Source organism: Rhinolophus sinicus, linkage group LG10, assembly GCF_036562045.2.
Source record: "Rhinolophus sinicus isolate RSC01 linkage group LG10, ASM3656204v1, whole genome shotgun sequence".
In the NCBI taxonomy this organism is placed as follows: Eukaryota; Metazoa; Chordata; class Mammalia; order Chiroptera; family Rhinolophidae; genus Rhinolophus; species Rhinolophus sinicus.
In genome coordinates, this window is record NC_133759.1 from 51,019,825 (window position 1) to 51,040,296 (window position 20,472).

The 20,472-nt window shown below is 39.4% G+C and overlaps 1 protein-coding gene across 4 annotated transcripts in view; it reads right to left on the reverse strand.

The window, feature by feature from the left end:
- Window positions 1–799: 799 nt before the first annotated feature.
- Window positions 800–20,472, reverse strand: part of ARHGEF3 (Rho guanine nucleotide exchange factor 3) — a 295,300-nt gene continuing 275,627 nt past the window's right edge. For all 4 annotated transcript variants that reach the window (XM_019724204.2, XM_019724206.2, XM_019724207.2 and 1 more), the window contains 7 exons: window positions 19,960–20,022; window positions 18,290–18,386; window positions 18,054–18,130; window positions 13,162–13,419; window positions 8,003–8,173; window positions 5,224–5,410; window positions 800–2,999 (listed from right to left, as the gene is read on the reverse strand). In XM_019724204.2, coding sequence (XP_019579763.2) covers window positions 2,647–2,999; window positions 5,224–5,410; window positions 8,003–8,173; window positions 13,162–13,419; window positions 18,054–18,130; window positions 18,290–18,386; window positions 19,960–20,022 — 1,206 coding nt within the window. In that variant the 3' untranslated portion in view covers window positions 800–2,646. The remainder of the gene's footprint in view (window positions 3,000–5,223; window positions 5,411–8,002; window positions 8,174–13,161; window positions 13,420–18,053; window positions 18,131–18,289; window positions 18,387–19,959; window positions 20,023–20,472) is intronic.

Genomic DNA, 20,472 nt, shown 5'->3' on the forward strand with positions numbered 1-20,472 from the left:
GACTTTTCATTTAGACTGGGAGGCTTACATTTAGTTGTGTGTCAAATAACATCTTGAAAGTAGGCTGAAGAAAATCATTGAGCCCTCAGTCATTTGTACTAACCCACAAATGTCAGTACAAATGTTTTCTAATATCCTAGTACAGATACACTGTCTAGTACCAAAGTCAGTACAACCACGGGAGTGAAGTGGAAGGCATGTCCAAAGTGGCAGTGAAGAAGGACAGAGGATGAAAAGGAAGGAGGAGAAAGATGTTAAGAACAAGAAGTGTTAAGTTCTCATTTGGGGAAAAAATTGGACTTACATTTATTTATGTGAATATCTTGACTGAGCTTGGAATTAACAGTATGTTAAAGAAAATGATGAGAGCTTGATATAAAGATAAAACTACCAGCCTTATTGGGCTAACATGCTACTGAGAATTGGCTACCAATAGCTTAAAACTATTTAGCCTTTTCATCTTAAAACTGCTCTTTGGGGGAATAAAACTTACTATTTTATTTAAAGAAAATGTGGACTGAGAATCCCGTAAGAATTTCAAAGTGAAATTTGCCTTGTATTATTTAGTGTCAAGTTCATCAACAGTCACCTATACTAGCAGTGAGACCTAACACTTTTCTATAACAATTATGACATCACTTGACACATAGTATAGATTCATTATATAGTTAATAAAAAATGAATAAATGTCCTATTTTAAAGTTTGTATTTGAGCACAAGCAAAAATTTTGCAAAGAACCTCCCAGGAAGATAGTTGAAATTCGACATTTGTAGGGCATATACTGGACACAAAGAGGACAACATTTTAATGTCATTTATTTGAAATGCTTTCAGAAAAGTTTAAGGCCATTATACAAAAACATTCATTTCATCAAAACATTCATTGACTTTCTTCCGATAGGCCAGCACTTGACAGACCTTTTTTCTCAACACACTGGCTAAAGTGGCCAATGGCTCCTGCAAAGAATGATTCATTCTTTTCCCCATCATCGAACAACTTTTCTCTGCTTCTCTCTGCAGCAGGTTCATTCACTCGCTAAATCAATAAGAACTTGAGAAACAAGCAGTTTTAAATAAACTTGAAATAGAAAAAAAAAATCACCATGTTTAAAATCTATAAATACAGAAATATGTTTACAGGGTAAAATTGACCACAGTATTTTTTTGTTTTTGAAAAATAAGTAATATACCTTGTGTTTATATTGATAAATCTTGTCACACAGCTTCTCTGAATGCACGTGATAGATGTACATAATAAAATGACAGCATAGTATTTACTGCTTTCCTTTCTGTAAACTTGAAAGACACAGAGGATTAAAAAAACTTGTTTTGGCAATAATTTAGAATCCTTACTACTAGTGCTGGTGAGGGTATAATTTTGCACAGGTCATCCTTAATATTTACACTCACAGGGAGCTTTTCTGTGTATTCAGTTAACTTTTTTAAAGATCTGTTACCCACCCTGCACTGTAAATCAGGGCTGGATAAAGAGGTTACTAGTTTGGCTAACTGATCCTAATTAGTCATAGAGTTAATTAAGTTGGCCTCTGAAGAATGTAATTATGATTCTGAACGCAGCACAGAGCTGGAGACAGCAAACTCAGGACCCAAAAGTAGAGCAGGACAACCCAAAGCTCTGGCTTTTTCCAGAAGGGCATTGGACCCTGCTTTTCTCTTTTAATGTTTCTCACATCAGGTCACAAGGAAGTACTTCTTCCAAATTTTTCTCGCATGTTTCTGTAAACAGTCACTGACTCGGTTTCAGTCTCTTTTCCTCATCTCTCTATTCATGCTCTAAAATATGAGTTGACATCAGCAGATGAAACAAAATGCAGATGGGCTTTCTTGTTATCCTGTCAGGGTTTTCCAGATCCTTTGAATTCTATTCTCATGTTTTAGGCAAGAAATGGCTCTCTGAGGCAAAGCCAACAACTATGACAGAGCCCCCCTGGTGCAATGCACATTTCAGTTCAAGATTCAGAGCTGACAGCTGCTTTTGTGCTGGTCCTTTTAAGGTAAGACTCTTATTTTATGTCGTAGTAGATTATTGCATCAAATTTATGCTGGATGACATTGCTAGGTCAAGAGAGTGCTTCTTCCTTTGCAAAATTAGGCCTCAAGAATCTCCAGGGATGTTTACGTGCTTTCTGATTAGATAACATCGAACTAAGTTCATTGCAAGGATTTATGTTTCCCAGTTTTCTTTCAAATGTCATCACGATACACGAATGACTTCCTCATGCCTTGTTTGCAAGGCTCTTTAAATTCTGTGTCTTCAGCTTCCATGTCAAAGAGCTAGAAACATGGAAGGACTCTTTAAGCATTCTACATGAAACAGTAGTTCAGAGATTTTTTTTTTTTCTATTTTATAAAATCCAGCAGGACATTTGAAAAAAACTTGTTCAAGTACCTCTCCATCCATCCAGACACTTGTGAAATACAACACAGGGTAACAGTTGCTACCGATTCCAGCTTACACAGACAGATTGGCAGTTACAGTACTAGGGACAAAGGTACAGATACAAGAGATTGGGTCAACATGGTCACAAAAGTATTAAAAAGTGCTTTTCCAAACGGTTCCATGTGTGGAATGCAAACACTGTACAGGGTAAGACACAGGGCTCCTTCCAGGAAGTACATGCTCTGTCAGACGCTGCTTTCCACATGCCTGCTGCTCCCACAGGAAGAGTCTGTCTGTTCCATGTGCTCACAGTCCAGGCTGACCTCGCTTGTGTCCATACTACAGTCTGAATCACTGTCCGACTGGTCCATCTGCTCGAGTTTTGTTTCTCCCTGCAGCTCCCTGCTCCCGGTGGCAGGATTCAGGAACGGTCCGTCAGAGTCAAGAACCCCAGCCTGCCCAACAGCACACAGGACTGTTTCTTTGGCTTGACGAATACAGTTGAGCCACTGCTGTTTATTGAAGGTGTCATTGGCTTGTAGTGAGTGGGTCTGACTTTGGGATCCATTTTTGAAACTTACTCTGAAGAAGTTTTTAACTAGAAATGAAAAACACATGAAAAAATGGTCAATGGACAGATATTTCCCCAGGCTAAAGATAACCCATGGAGTGACACTAACCCCTAGTAGCCATGGCAGACATCACTAATCGATTATAAAGTGTGTCCCACTGACCTAGGACACGGCTCAGCGGTAACCTGCAGCCACCATCAATCGACCAGAATTGACACAGGTCTAGCTCTCAGGTGCCTTCAGAAGCCAGCAAATGGATCTCAGCCCAGAACAACTAAGTCTCATGTTTCAGGGGACCTCAGAGTACTGGTTACCAAACCTGGCTGCATATCAAAATGTCCTGAGGAGCTTGTCAAAAATATAGATGCCTGGGCCCTTCCCTTAGAGATTTGGATTCAATGGGTCTAAGATGTGCCTGATAATCTGTAACTTCAACAATTTCCTCAAGTTAGAGGTTTTTTTCCAGTTTAAGAAGCTCTTTGTAACATCAAACATGCCCACGACCCTCCACACGATAGTACCTTTTCATTTAGTATCCAATGATTGAGAAGATATGCAACGACAGAGCTGTTATAAATTTGGTTTCATTTAAAAATGAAACGATATTTTAATTACTTCAACAGGAGTTACATGCATTTAAAAAATCGTAGTGCACAATATGGAAGGCATTTTGTTTAGTTTAATAACAACAACAACAACATCAATTGGCATTTAATGGGCCCCACATGCCACATGCCATGCTTGGTTCGGTCAGTTCCCTTGCATGATCCCTGCAGCCAACAGACTGGGAGCTACCACTTCAGATAAATTCAGGCTCCAATCTTTGCTCTTGGGCAAGCACCTTAATTCCTCTATGTCTCAGTTTCCATATTTATAAATTGGGGGAAACAAAGAGAACCTACCTCATAAGGTTATTATGAGGGGAAAACGTGATAATTATAAGGTTATTATGAAGGATAAATGTGACATGTAGGTCCTTATACAATGCCTGGCACAAGTCAGTATTCAAGAAATATGTTACTGTTACCACCATCGCTAGAGTGGAGAGACTGACGAGCAAGTACGAGGTAGTACATATTTACTTTGACAATATGATACCAATGTTAACTCAAGGGCTCAAATGTCACTTTCTCAAAGAAGACTTCCCTGGCCATTTCATCTAAAACAGATCTCCTACTGCTATGCCCATCTATTCCCTTACTTGGTTTTAGTTTTCTTAACAGCACCCAAAATACTTATTTGTTTCTCATCTACTTCCTCCATCACAATGCAAGCTCCACAGGGGGAAGGAATTCAACTGTTTGGTTCACTGGTGTGTACTAGTGCCTAGAACAGGGCTTAACACCCAGGAGATACTCAATAGACATTGCTATCTTAGCTTCTCTTGGTTAATTCCTTTGTTTATTCAGTCTCGACTTAGAGCAGTCCATTTGAGTAATTACAGACGAACCCTCAATCCACTTGACCATTCTTACATCTCTTTAGAGACAAGTCTGACAGCTCAACTAAAAAAGCCACTATTATGTAAATGGTGTGTACATAGGGACTATTTGGTATTAACCATGCTTTTTTTTTTTTTTTTTTAGATTTATTGGGGAATATTGGGGAACAGGCTTATCAGCTCCAATGCGTTGTCCTTCAATCTAGTTGTGGAGGGTGCAGCTCAGATCCAAGTCCAGTTGCCATTTTCAACCTTTAGTTGCAGGGGGCAAAGCCCACTGTCCCATGCAGAAATTGAACTGGCAACCTTGTTAAGAGCTCACGCTCTAACCAACTGAGCCATCCGGCCGTCCCTCTGGAAGCTCAGCGGCAGCTCATTGTCTTCAATCTACTTGTGGAGGGCACAGCTCACTGGCCCATGTGGGAATTGAACTGGCAACCCTGTTTTTCACAGCTCGTGCTCTAACCAACTGAGCCATCCAGCCACCCTAAGCATGCTTTCATCTAACAGAAAGAGACAGAGAAAGGGAGCCTCAGGAGCACCAGTTATGTGCAGATAAGTTCACTTGCAGTATCTTACTTAAGCCTTATAAAACCTTATGAAGTAGGCATATGTACATCCCCACTTTGCAGATGAAAACCTGAGGTTCACAGAGATGAAACAAAGATACACAATCAGTAAGTGATGAGATAGGACTGGAATGCATTTTGACTCCAAGGCCATAGCTCTTCTATTCACCAGCCAGCCACTCCCTTTGAACCACCATTGCCAAAAACATCCAAGGGTTTAAAACAAGTAGCCATCCGTACTTCTCTCATTGTTGCTGAATGCCCCTCGCAGAGAGCCACCCAGCCTCACTTCTCCATCTTGCAGGTCTTCCAGGAGGAGGTCCTTCACAGGGATCGGCTGTCGGTATAACTGGTAGCAGAGCTGCTCATTGTGGGTGACAGCTCGAGTGATCACAAGCACTTCTTGGAACAGGAAAACATGCAGTTTCTAGAAGAGAAGAATCCATAGGATTTCTTTAGTGAGTAGTTGATTCGTGTGCAGGTACCGAATTCACACTTGATTATAAACTTCTAGGCTCAAATCTACCTCCAGGAGAACAGAAGTTGGCCAAGTTAGAGGCAATTTTCAGATGCATCCATTGCCTTTCCTAGAGCAGCGCCTTCCTAGCGCCCCCTGGAGATGGCCTTTCTGTCTACAGACACCTGCAGCCATGACTGCCAACTCCAGGGGCGTTATTCATATTGCAATTCACAACCTGTGCAGACATACACAGACTCCAGCTACCATAAGGAAAAATGAGAAAGAGGACTAGAATGAAGGGGGTAATGAGGGAAAAAAAGTTAGTACCTCCCTGGCTTTGGTTTATGTTACCCGACATACTTTTAAGAGATCAAAATGAACAATAGTCTATAAAAGATAAAACTGGTCTATCAAAGCATAACATTCATCTTTGCTTCCCCCAAACCCCCCAAAACACTTGTCCCTTCACCCACAGAGCGGATTATCAGCTCCATCCAGGCTCTCCAACACGGAACGCTGCCCATTCCTGAGGAAACCAGAGCATGCTGCCTTAGCCACAAGGAAAGAAGATCAAAAAAGTTGTCCTTCTCAGTTAAGTTCATCAGAACCTCAGTTCTCTGAAGAGGTTGAGCTTAAAAGGCTGACTACTGATGTGTGTGTTGTGGGCAAAAAGAAAATCTGAAAAATAAAGGCTTGTGTCAAACCACATCATGAAAGCGATTTCGCTGGGTGGAGCGGGGGTAAATTGGCTCCATTCAATTCCAAATGCCAGACCTTTCTCACTGTTTGGAAATGCTTAGCAATTGAAGTGAAAAGATCTACAACTTTGCAGCTGGGTTCTGGTTTTCCAGTAAATATGTGGGATTGTCAACCCAGGAGTCTCAAAGAGGAAAACAGAAAAATAGGGGTAGAAACTCACATTAGAATCTTTTCTGTTTGTTTATTTGTTTGTTTTTGGTTCTAGAACAGTAATATTTTTATTTTTCTTCTTGAGTCAGTTTTTCAAATAAATTTTCAAATTTATTGACATAAATGTGTTCCTAGTAATATCTTTTTTTTATTATAGTTGACATACAATATTATATTAGTTTCAGGTGTGCAACATAGATTGGCAATTATATACCCTAGAATGTGATCACCATGACAAGTCTAGTAACCATCTGTCACCATACAAAGTTACTATGATATTATTGACTATATTCCCTGTGCTGTACATTATATCCCTGTGACTTAATCGTTTTATAACTGGAAGTCTGTACTTCTTATTCCCCTTCACCATTTTCACCCATCTAGAATCTTGATTTGGGTCAGGGGAAGCCACATTTGGCAGTATCAGATAATTCTATGTTTGGGAGAAATGAGACTTGTGAGTCCCTCACCTCTACCCCACCACAGACAGACAGACAGACAGACACATACATGCATGCCAAAACTGTACAAACTAAAGCTCAACCAAATGTTGGCTGGTAGTTCTGCATGGGGATGGGGGCTGGGGGCACTGAGGAGTGAGATTCTATGTTTACCAAAATGATTATGCATTTAAAATAATTGAAAAACACACTGAAGCACAAAATAACCAAGTTAAGGGCTTTTTAAGGGGGGAGGTAGTAGAACGAATGTGTTGAAACTTTTCCTTTGGGAGTGGAGGAGGGAAGGTGTTGGTCATTGTTTTACATACTAAACGTTATCAGAGATATTTACACTGTTTCTACTGCAATCAATCCTCTAGCCAAGGTCAGCAGTTTGAACTCAGATTATCTGGGAAACCTTTAAAAAATATGCCTTATTTATGAATATTCACTGAGGATTCCTCTTCTTAGTTGCTTTTTGCCTTCAAACTATTGAGCTCTTTTCCTGACACAGGTCTGTTCATAAGGCTTCTCTAATTCTACTGGGGAAAAAAATTAAAATAAACCTCTCACCCCAACTACTATCTTTGTTCTCAAAAATCTGTCGGCCTGCAGTATGAACTAGAGTTCATCTTTAACACCCTAGCCGCATCCGACTAGAGAACCTCAGTCCTTGACTGATGGACAGAAAGAGAATAGGCCCTTATCCTACGGAAAAGAGTTTCTCATAAAGCTAAACGCGTTCAATTTAAGAGCTATTTCTCTGAGATCACACACTTTTAACATCCTATTAAAATCACCTGTTATTTTCTGATATCAAAGTGGGAGGAGATAACTGTTCTGTATTTGTTTTTGAAGATTATGATCAAACAAAAAGTTGGCACCTCTATATGGGTTTCCAAAATTCTTTAAACTACGTACTGAACGTGAAATTTAAAAAAAAAACTAGATAAATTATAAACACATGTATTTATAATATATATTATTTATAAATTATAACTAATAATATATAAATATGTATAAAATGTATATAATTATATATATATCCATATATATGGGATTCTATGATATAAAAGACACTGGAAAAGCCATTTTTGTCTAAAGAGTGTGACCCTGGACAGGGAAGACATAAAAAGGAAACTCAGCATTAAGTGGATTAAGTGTTGGGGGAGGCCCAGGATGAGACCACTGAAGGGGAGTAACCACTCACCACGCCCCGGTTGTTCTTGAGTTCACCATGACAACACAGCACTCTCGAGCTGTCAATCAGGGAGTCTCTCTGGCCTTCCTCCAAGTAAAGAAGCCGCTCTTTATAATAGCGGCATTCAGATTCCCCAGTCTTGGTGTTGATTTCTGCCACAATTCCCTGAATGATGTTTATCTATGGAAACAAAGAAGAAAGTATGGGGAAAATGAGCAAACCATCCACAGCAACAGGTCCTAGGGGCTCAGTCCAGAAGATCACCAACATACACCTGGCTCTAACTCTGAGATGCTATTATCTAAGTTGCTGTTTTGGGAAGAGGGAAAAATAAACGCTTTTTAACATATTGTATCTATCTATCCATCTATGGATACATATACACACGTATATTTATTTGTACACATATACAGATATTTGTATTATACATAAAACTAATGTTGATGCATAATTTTATCTGAGAGGACGCAATATAAGGTACAGCTTTCAACGTGCAGGGCTCATAATACTGAACTACACAGGGCACATTTCTTAAAACTATATTCAGTCCTGCCCATGCCTATAGCACATGTGAACAAGTAAGTTAGGGGTAGAGAGATTTCATAGAATGGTGGATGCAATGTTCTTAATACAAAGTGACGCAAAATGCAACAAGAGTATAGCACTGAGGCATGATCAGTGGGCGTTTATTTTGTTGTCCTGTCACATGGCTAACACATCTAAAAGTTAGAAAACAAAGGAACGAGAAATTAGTTGAGTAAAAATTCAAAGACACCAATCAAAGGTAAAGTAATGGCTTCCTAAATATGGTCCTCTGTCCCCTAATAGTGAAAAGACCAAAAGGCCCATCTCCCTTGTCGTGGTATTAACTGAAAAGAACTTAACAGAGGAGAAATGTTAATAAGGTCTCTTCTTTGTCACATTTATTTCATGGAAAAACAAACCAGTCTGAAATGCAGGATTTTAAAAGAGGCCTTTACTCAGCAAAAAGCTACCAAATCTAGTAATGTGTTAAAGTGGTGGTGAATTCTAAGACTGTTAAGTGATTCTTTTTTACATGATAGCAAAGTGATACCTTCTACTCAAAGCAACTGGATGAAAACTTTTACCCAGTTGTAACTTGGCACTTCCATGCAAGTTTGACAGAAGATATTACAGCTCTGAGCTGAGATCTGGTGACTGTATCCTATGGACAGATGTATAATCTGTCCATTTTTGTAGCTATTAAGTGTTTCCAAGATTATTTATTCTTTTCTCAAAATTTGGTTGTAGCTCTACTTTGATAATTTTAAAAAAAACAACCAACACCTTATTTTTAAAAATATAGGCTCTTTTGTCATGAAAGGATCTTTCTGGTCTTTGATATCAACCTAATATTAAATATGTCCTGTGAAATTAATCTGAGTTTTGTTAACACAAAACAAGTAATTCATAGAATACTTTTTTCCCCTCTTGGTTTTCAAAGATGACTGATTATTTATTATTACTTTCAAAAACAAACAGAAATATACTAAAGCTATGACTCATCTTTATAATTAATTCAACTAATGTCTGTTGAGCATCTGTTCAGTGTTAAACTAGACGGTGGCATTCAAAGAAATGAAACAGGGTCTCTATCCTCAAGAAGTTTAAAATATGTGGGAGGTAACTGAGCAACTGCTTCACGTCTACCTCATCCTCTTACTTTACTACATTTTTTAATATGTCGTAGAATCCATATTTTTCCTTGCGGTTAAAGACCTTAGCATTAATTGCTGTGACTCATCTTATCAATTAATTATTATTCGGTACATCTGGGAAGCTGGAATTAACCAGCATTTGAGTCCATTTTCTGAGTTTCCTGCAAGTATCCAGGAAACCCAAAAGAAGATGTACTACAGACCTAAAGATGTGTGTGTTCATGTCCTAATTTAACTCAGGAACTGAAGAACTGGCATATCACATGAAGATTAATAAACTCAAATGCCACGGTGGTTTCTTAGGCAGCTTTGAGTACTTTCAAGTGGTGCTTCTTTCTCTGGTGTTTGAAAAAGTATAAAGAGACAAACAATGGAAACGATCAGTGTTATACCATACTCTGTGTGTACATTTATAATAGTAACTCTGGGTCTGCTTTATTAAATATATTATTTTGTATTTCTATCCACTTGTATATTATGAGTCTAATCTCTCTGCACTGGTTCTTGAGAAGAATTTATTTTGCAGAATTGCAGCAAGGAATCAAGTTAAATATAGCAGATTGCCAATAGTCATGGTAGCTGTGCATTTAAATTAAATTGATTGTTGCATCTCTCGTCAGGGTTCAAACCGAAGGGAAGGGCCTGGTAAAGGGAGATGATGAGAGATACCTGGTAACACACAGAACAGGGATTAAGCCCACATATGCTGGAGTCATCATCCTCAAAGTGAAATCTGAAAGCCCTGTCTGTCTAGTCCCTTGTGTGGTAATATCATCTACTCGTAGGCTCCTGACATGAACCAAAAATAGCAGCCTTCACTGTTGTTCCATCAAAAGAAGGACTGTTCTTCCCATTGATTCCAGTGATTTTTTTTTATTTTTTTTTTAAGGAGCTGGGGAACAGTGGCGGGCCAAGGAAAGAGGTGGTCTGCAGGATCATTTTCTGGCTGAAACAATCCTGAGAATTTAAAATGTTAAACAACTAGATCTCTGGAATGTCTGAAAAGCCAAAGTCCTCTTTTAAGAAGTTTTCTTTTGGGGGAAATTTCTATCAACTTCCAAAACACTATTGAGACATTCTAATAAAGGTGTAGTAGTTTATCCACTGCATTAAAAGCAAGATCCTTCTTTAAATTTAAATCATAGGACTGAATGGTTGGTGTAGAAACAATTTACTTAAAGTTCTCTGATATTTTTTCTTTTCATAGGTGGAAAATTTATTCAGGGAACATATAAATCAAGCTACATTGGTACTGTGGGTTTTATGTTTATCAGACATTCGCGATGCACCCAAGAGTACAAGGCTAAATATTTCTGCTCATCTGGGGTAATGCCACAAGGATTTTGAAAAGAAGGGGAAAAAATTGCTGTGCTTATCTTGTGTAAATGACTTGCTCTGCAGACATTTTCAAATGCAGGTATACCATGCTTCATGCACAAATCTGCCTCAATAACTAGGTGCATAGTCTACTTCTGAAAATGGCATCGTATTTTACACACTAGGGAAAACTGGTGCATCCTTTTAATATTGCAAACAACCATATTCTTTTCAATCTGTTTTTAAATTCAAACTTTAGCTCACTGGGTGTTTTTTTGTGTGTTTTTTTTTTTAAACGGAGCATTATTCTTGCATGCTGCATATTATAGAGAAGAAATTTTTACAATAAAAACTCCAAACAAGCTCGTGTGCTTCAAAAAAGTAATTATTTAGACTAGCTTGAGCTCCCTGTTGTTTTCATTCCTGTAGACCACACACTCACTGGGATAAAATATGGAGAGGAGGCAACTCTATTGCAGTCTTCCCAGTAATAAAAACAGACATGATGAAGTGAGATGGGCCTCATCCCTAGTGCCTGCATCCCCCATTGTGCTGGACTGGGGGCCTGGTCTGTGTGTGTCGGCCTGCCAGACACATCAAACACGTCATGAGTTAGGAGAGAGTCTTTTCTCATTCTTTTCTAACCCCACACGGAGGCACCTGGCCCAGCTCTGCACCAGTGAGGCCTCTCCACAAAGCCTGGTGTCCAGACAGCTTTCTGTAATTTGAAAGACAACAGGACTGAGAGAACTGAGAAAGGCATAGGATTTGCAGTTTACACTGACAGGGTTCAGACAGCAACTCCATCACTTGCTGGCTCTGGGCATGGCAAGTAATTTTAGCCCTCTAAACCTCATCTGGAAAACGGTCCTAATAAGAAGAGCCCCTCACAGGTTACTATGAGGATTAAATGAGATACATAATCTATAAGGCAATTACACAAAGCTGTTTTACTAGGTATTTAAGAAATGTCAGCAGGTATTACAGTTGTTCTTGTTGTTATTATTACTTATTATTCTGAAACCCTTCTCTGGGAGGAGACAGGCAGTTTGCTCAACAGGTTCAAGCCTCCCAATTTTCAAATTACCTCTGCATGTCCTCTCTCTGTAGTGGACCTTAGAGTGCATTACCCCTGATCCAGTAAGAAAACGGGCCCTGGGAATTGGTTTCTTAGCCTCCATCCCCACTGTCACCTCCTGAGCAGGTTCCCATGACTGCACACCTGGACCGCTGCAGCATCCTCCCAACTTGCCTCCCTGTCCCTAGTCTCTTCTTCCTCAGTCCCTTGTCCTACAGATGAGGAGAATAACATGTCCAAGGTTATATAGTTGGTCAGCGATGGAGCTGGGATTTGAATCCTGAATCCCAACTACTTAGAAAAAAAAAAAGGAAAAATGTCTCAAATTTATATTTAAAACCCTGTATAATCAGATCTGAACTCCCATCCTCTGTCTTCTCTCCTGCTGCTTTCTCAGGCCATAGATCCATAGGAGTCCCCAGGCAGGACCTGTGCTGTCATTTCTTCACACCTTTCCTCAGGCCACTTGTTCCTCCTGGCCTGCCTCTCCTCTGCCTGCCCTACAGAGCACCCCAATCAGAACCGAGCTCTCTGGGGGTAATGCTCAGTTTGCAATATTCTCATGATATGAACCCCATTTTTCCTGGTTTTCTATTGTCTCTAGGGAAGAATCCATATTTCCCCAAACTCAGTAAACATTCACTGATGAGTAGGCCTAGATCCCCACTGCAATTGGTTGAAAAGAACTAAATCTTAAATAGGTGTTAACTTCAAAAATGGGCTTTGTGGCAAAGGTAAAAGGCAACTCCCATTTGCTAACTAAACAAAGATATTCAATGTAAAATCTCCACAGAGATTTTAATCCTCACAGCAATAGTAACGAACAGATTACAGGGTCACCTATATAAATCAAGAAATTTTAGAATCAAAGGGACCTTAGAGTGCATTTCACAAATACTGCATTTTATAGGTTAGGAAACTGAGGCAGGGAGAGGAAAAGTGACTTGCAAAATCATGGTTTGTGGCAGAGCCACACCTGGAACCCAAGATTCCTGAGTCCCATGTACCCAGGGACCCTTCACTCACCCATTTACCAAATCCTCTACCACTATGGGGAGAAAAGAACAAGGGAAGAGAGAAACAGACAAACTTACAGCTTCTTCCAGGTGTTGCTGATCTGGATTATCATTTGGTGTGTGCCTCAGGATTTCTCGAAGAAGCAGAGGGTATTTTACCAGGCGACTTCTTGGAATATCGAGGAAATTCCAGAGATCTAGTTTGCGGCTAAAAGGGGATTCTAAACATCGCTGCAGGAAATCCTGGACTCGGTGATCTTGCTTTTTGTGGTCCAGCAGAGCTTTGGCGGCTACTTGATTGCTGCAGTAGCTGTCGTAGGAGCTGAGACAAGGCAGCTAAGAAAGGAACATCAGAAGAGGGTTGGGGTGTTAAAATAATTGAAGCTACAAGCCAGTATCGCTTACTGGGACTGAACAAAACCTAAATGGTCTCCAGGCCTGGCCAACATTCCATTATCTGCATGGCTGGCGGAGACAGACCAGTGGAGTCTTCAAAATGGCAGATGATGGACAGACGTTTTAAGCTCTGGCTCGCTTGCACAAAGTAATTGTCTTAGCTGCATGTTTACTTCCTCGACTGTTAAGACCCCTATCCTAATTTGTTTGCATTTCTGCCAATCTAAGCTAGAAATGACCTGAAATAATTGCATATGCCTACAGTTCATTATTTTCCTAAACTTCCAAAAGTATCTGGTGAGGGGAAAGCCTATTAAACAAAATACATAGAGAGAATTTTTTTCAGAATTATTCATAAGAAACTCATCTAGAAGACTTAGTGGCATTGAGAAAGAAAAAAAAGAAGAAGAGAAAAGCAGCAGGAGTCAGGCTCCACAGCCATCCTTTGCGTGGCTTGGTGCAAACCCTCCACATTAGCTTAAGGTTAACTGATTCCAAGGTGGACCAATCATAAGAAACTCCAAGAAGCAAAAGGATAATTAGTAAAAAATCAGATGCAGGAAGCATTCAGAAAAAATCTTTTAAATTAGTCCTGACAGGCCAGAAATGATTCTTGGCTCTACCTAATGGTTACCATCACAATACCATGCAAAGAACAATTTAAGCTTCAAGATTTTGGAACACTTCAACTCCACTATCTCCCTTCCAGCAAAATACTAATTTCTCTGACATGTCCCATCAGTCAAATTGTGCAAACACGGCGTGAGAGTCTCAGTGAAAGGGCTGCTCACCTCCCTTTTCCACTCCTCCCTCTTCATGGCACCCAAGATGGTGCATCCTAATGCATGGGCTGTCAGCGTCTAGAAAGTTATGCGAGGACTAAAATGCAGCCAATGGCTCCATTATACGCTTCTTTCCCTTGGACTAGGAAGCCACATTCACCATGATACTTCCTCTCTGGAGGGATGCAGTGCAAAACAGTGGCAAGAGGGTGTTTCATTTCTGCATCCTCAGTACTTTGCAGTGGGCATACTATACAGCAAAGCTTGTATTTCAAATAAATGAATAAGTGAATGTTTAATGGATTACCAGACTAGGTAATATTTGATGGCTTGGGAACATGGCTTAAAAATAAATCTGAACAATGGTCAAAGTTTAAATATTCTGCTGCTCCTTCTACACCTTTTATTGAGGTTATTTTCTCAGTGACTGAAACCAAAAAAATGATACCAAGGAAACAATGCTTAAAAAGTTCACTGTTGAGTTTACATTCCCTGGAAATGTCTACCTTCCTTACATGTTATGAAAAACATCTATCTGTGTTAATAAGAGCTGCAGAAATTCTTTCCTCAACCTTGCACTTGATAGAATGATAATTCGTACTTACACACACACACCTCCCCCCCAGACATAGCATCGTGGCTTGTAATTTAGATTTTCATAGTTAATTAAAACGAGCCTGAGGCCCTCTTAATTTCATTTCCACTTCCTCACCATTTAAAGAGACCTGGAAATGCACAGTGTTTTCATTATGAAGAAACAAATCAGCAGTAACCATCGGATGTAAACTAGTGAGGAACCCTGACCACACTGTTGCTCAGCTCTCCAATGAATGAGCCATGACTCTCTGTGATCCTGCCGCCCCTGTTGCCATGGCAACCAGGCTCTGGTCCTGTGTTCACACCTGACAGGGTGCTCATTTCCTGGGCATGACCTGAAAGGCTATCTGGTTTAGCCCAGAAAAGACCACAAGTGATCTATAACTAGATAGGGGGGTGAAGAATGTACATATCTTGGTTCCCAAATACATGCATGTACACTTATATAAAATACGAGAGGTGATAACACAGTGGTTAAGAGGGCAGACTCTGGAACCAGGGAGAATCATGCTCATAACTTAATTCAGTTACTAGTAGTTTCTCTCCTTACAAAATGCATATACCATTGTCCTCTCCTTCAATAAGACAAGGAAGATAAAAAGTGTAGCATGAGCTTGGCTCCTGGTTAAGAATAAGTACTAGCTATCATTATTATTTATCCCTAGAATATTTTTATTGAAAAAATCATGGTTTAGAGAAGCAAAACTATTTGCTCAGCTGGAGACAAAACCAGTCTGAGGTGTGTTCTCTCCCCATTCCTCCCTCCAAATCTCTGAACTACTCACCATCTCTTAAATAGATTATCAAGAAAAAATGTAAAACTCACTTTTTTTTTTTAAAGAAGTTCTATCTCCCTAATATTGTGAAAACCGACAGAACAAATCTATATTTTTGCTCCCATGCACCCTGTCTCTCTCTTTGGAATTAAAATTTAATTAGAACCCAAATTAACATGAGAACTTGCTGCCTTGGAGGGCTTATAAATTATTTTATGACATTAGCATGAAAAAATGCTAGCATGAAGATAAGTCACTCAGGAAGGTATTTCTTTGTGACGGGGGAGGCTTATGAGAGCAGACTGACCCATCAGACAGATTGATCCCCAGTAACCAGGATGGTTTTCCTGAAAAAAAAACACGACCATTCTGTTTGAGGACTTCCAAGTAAAAGTAACTGATTCATTCTAAGGTCAAAGGAACTGGCCAGGGCTATCTCACTTAGGAGGCTCACTTGTTTAAAAGGGTTATTTTTGGTTTTGTTTTTTTCACTTTTTCCTTGGGGAGGAAATAAATCAATTTCTCATGGGTCAAATGGGCTCTGACTTTACTCATTCAAAGTCCAGTAAGATATTTATTTTGTTCTGTTAAAAAGACCAGAACTCAAACAGATGTACCCCTTGGTTTACAGTTCCCACTCGCACAGACACATCTGCAGTTAAAAGAGGGAAAACATTTAACAGCTCATCAGGCCTGATACATAAGGACTGTTTCTCATGAGCCCTGGTAACAATGGGCCAGTTGTTTAATTTTAGGCTGCTTCTCAAGCTGCAAGACCCCACTTGATGTCTGAAGCGTCCAGATAGCAATGGGCCGGCATGGTCTCACTTCCTTTGGGTATGTGCAGAAAAGGACTGCAAAAGCTATCCCCAAATCAAACCAATTTTCTAATAAAAGTGACAAACATTTCTTTCAGAAAAAGATTAACAACAAGGCAAATGCCGACACTTTTGCCCTGGCATGAACTGACAATTTGTATACAATGCCCAAGAAACCATGTAGTTCTGTATTGCCACCTCTTCAGAAACAGAGCAGTCATGCTAATTCTGGAGTATGGCCTCATGGCCCCTTCACTCCCATCAAAGTAGTCCACAGACTCAGGAAATTTAAGACACACTGAGGCACACCCTCTCCTCATCACACCTTCTCTGTCTCTAGCTGGCTCTCTTTCGAGAAATTTTTTTGTGGGCTAAAGAAGTTAAAACATCTCATAATAAAATAAAAGTCAAAGCTCTAAGATGAATGATCTCTCCTGAAATATTAAGGCACATTTTCTAAATTATTCATCTTAGAACATTACTTGGCTTTCAAATACCCTTGGGATATTTCAGCCTCAGTGCTAAAATTGACTCCTGAACTAAAACTAGCTAACTCATGAAACCCTCAAAGTTTCTTAATCAAGGCAATAATTGAGAAGTACAGGTTAATATAAGAAATCAGCACCAAAATTAGGACCTAGAAGGTTAAACTACAAATACAAATGTAACTGGATAAAGACAACTCACATGGTGAGAGTAGAATTCATAGCCTTTACAATACTCTCCAAATAGCAGAATGACTCTAATATTTAACTGTTGTGGCATTATCTGTCTATTTTTCTGGATCACCGTGTGGATCAGAGAGATGAGGGACCTAATCCTGCCTGGAAGAAGTCATCAAAGTAATCTGCTTTCACTCCCTGCTTCATAACAAATGAAAAATACCTGGATGTGGGATGGACCACTCAAGCACTCACAGAAGGAAACAGAAGTGTACAATAGGGAGTGATGGGGGCTGTGGCGAAACAGAGTACATGCCTGGTCTAAAATAAATCAAATAAATGGACAATCACCTTATGCACCCAGTAAAACACAAATTCAGCCCAGGACCATCCATTTAGAGCCCCTAATCTACGGTCACAGCTGATTTCTTTAATTAGGAAAGGAAAGGGGTTATATTGGGCTGAAGGTCACCATCACATCCAGTCCTTCTATGAAGTTACTTAAGATTAGATATTTGCTAACCATTAACAATATTTAGTTATTGCCTTGTTTATGAAACTACATTTGACCATGAGAGTTTTTTGACAGCCTAAATAAAAGCTATTTCTATGGTGATGGACAGGCACATGTTCCTACATTTTTACTGGAAGAGAAATGGTGATAATTATCTTAATAACTGGCCTGAATTGAACATTAACTAATTTTGCTTTATTTTATTGCAAAAAAGTCATGTTATCTTTAAATTCAGTAAATTTATAATAGCAAAAAAAATTGTTTCCATGCTTTGAAGAGATAAAGCCTAAGTCTAATGGTAAATTTTACTACAAATTTGCTATTTTAATTTTTTCTGTTTGCCACCAAAAAAAGTCTAGCTAAAATGAAACCCCATTTAAATTATTGAAATTTATCTTCAATCAAGACCAGAGAACTTTTCTTACCCAGCCCACGAGGATGGAACCAACATGTTCAGTCGAGCCATCAGGCTTCCGAACATCTCGAAGCTGACTAAGGAGCTCTGGTAAAAAAACAAACAAACAGAAAGCTTATTTTGTTAGGCATTCACATATGAACAGGGCTGGAAGTAGATTACTCACATTATTACATAATCATGACTTGTATAAGACAACTCAATTAAGGCTACAAGTCACAACTCATTCTGGGAACAAAATTATACCTTCATGTAGAGGAATTAGAGAGTCCAGTGTTCCAAAAATTTGATTCAACTCTTGTTCTGTCATTATGGAGAGTTTCAACATGGGGTCGTGATAGGCCTGCACAAGAACGGCGAGAGATGGAAGTAAACATTTAATGCGGAAGTAAGTTGTTAATGTAAATGGCTTCTGAGAGGCGCTACACAAGAACAAAATATGTGGCTCTCCCCAACAACTTCTCCCATAATACTGCAGAAACAGATGGGTGCGGCTGGAGCAGATGGGAATCCAGCATTGCCTGGAGGCTTTTGTGGTTGTTGATAAACCAAAGTTGATTTTTTAAAAGCTTTTTTATTCTAGTACATCATACATCTAGGAAAGGGCACAAATCCTAAATATAGAGATTTGATTTGTATGTTTTAAAAATTAACGTTATCACCTCTTATTAGTAATAATTAAACAGCAAGAACACACAATTATACCTAGGGCACTGTAATAGGATACAGACTCAGATGGCACAGTCCATGCCTTCAAGGAGATTTATAAAGCTAACTGGGAAGAAAAACACATGGAAAATTAAATATACGTTTAAAAAATAGTTCAAGATTAAAAAAGGGAGACATCACATGACAGCAAAAATTTATCAAATCATAACTGATCTAGAGGGTCAGAGAATTAAAGTTGAAGTGGTCGGGGGAGATTTTAAAGATGAGGAACTAGGCACAGAGCAGGAGGCAGTGAATATTGTTGAAGAATACACTGAGATTTGAGCTCGTTCCTAGAGGATGGGTAGATGTGGATGGTTGAAAGGAAATGGGAGGATTTCCAGGAAGGTAGGACCACCACTGGCAAAGGATGACAGTGAAACCTCTTAAGGCACTTGGGTTTGGGAAATCTTGATGTAGGAAACAGGAGTTGCACCTATGGTCAGCAAGATGTCTCCCAGAGTTAAATGCTTCATTGTTCTTCCCATCTTCTTCCTCACACGCTGCCTAAAACTCAGTTTCTTGGCCATCTCTCAGAAATGCTACAGATGGGACTTCATATTAGCAGAAAGTTGGATTAAGGACACTTAAAAGAAGAGATGCATCTTTCCAACCCTATGATTCTTTGAGGAGGCTGTGAATATCAGACGAAGGAGTCTGGATTTTAGCCTCCACAGGAGTCACTGGAATGGCAAGGTTTTTGAGGAAGGTTTGTAGTCAAGACTATACAGCCTACAAGGCATGGGTTTCTTTCCTTTCCACACACAATGTGATTTAAAAAACAAGTTTCCATATCAAACATCCTAACTTACGTGATAGTATGTAATTGCCTCACTTAACCACTTTATCCACTTAAGAGATTCAAATGACTTTATTTCTAAGACACAGTTCCAATATCAGACCATCCAGACATTCTCTCCCGCGGATAAGGAGGCCGGGCACATGAAACTTCTAGTTCAATGGAACACTTCCTGATTAAACTGAAGTATTCTTTGAGGGGCATTCCAGACATGCAACAGACAACTGCCAGGGTCCAGAGAGCCTTCTTGTTTTGAGCCATTTTCCCCACTGCTTGGTTTGTGCAGGTTCTTCTCAATTTTTGATGAGCTGTCTTAGCCATAAAAAGAGTGCTCACAAAGCACAATCTTAGGACTGTGAAATTACTCAGAAGAAAACAATATGAGGTGACTCAAATGACTTAAATTTACCTTTTTTGCCAATTTCAAGTCCTCTATCAAGTCTTCTTCTCCTTGGGAAAGCTCAAAGATCGCCTGCAGGAAAAGATAAAACACACCCAACTGAACTCTTCCTTCATTTCTGAGACCAAATTCAAAACAGTGCTGGGTGTAGCATTCAAAGCTCCAAATCTACTTGTTGCTTAAGTATTTTTAAAGGATTCTTATAAAGCTAAATGAACCTGCAGCAAATGCAACTAGTGGATAAAATCTACAAAGTAAAGATTTTGCCAAACTTCTGTATAATGTGCTTATCTGTTAGTGGAATAAAGATATGTTTCCTATCCAACAAGTCATCTTTCATGATACAAAATTTTGATGCAGCCAAACAAGAGGGAATTATTTTAGGTAAAATAATTACAGTTTGAGGCACGGATTTGAGTCTCTAGTATGAGTGGCAAGCATAATAAATGATTCAGGGGCTGTTCTCAGTGATGGACATGGCAGTATTATTAATTGGGCCATCACGATTTGTCTTCCTTCTAC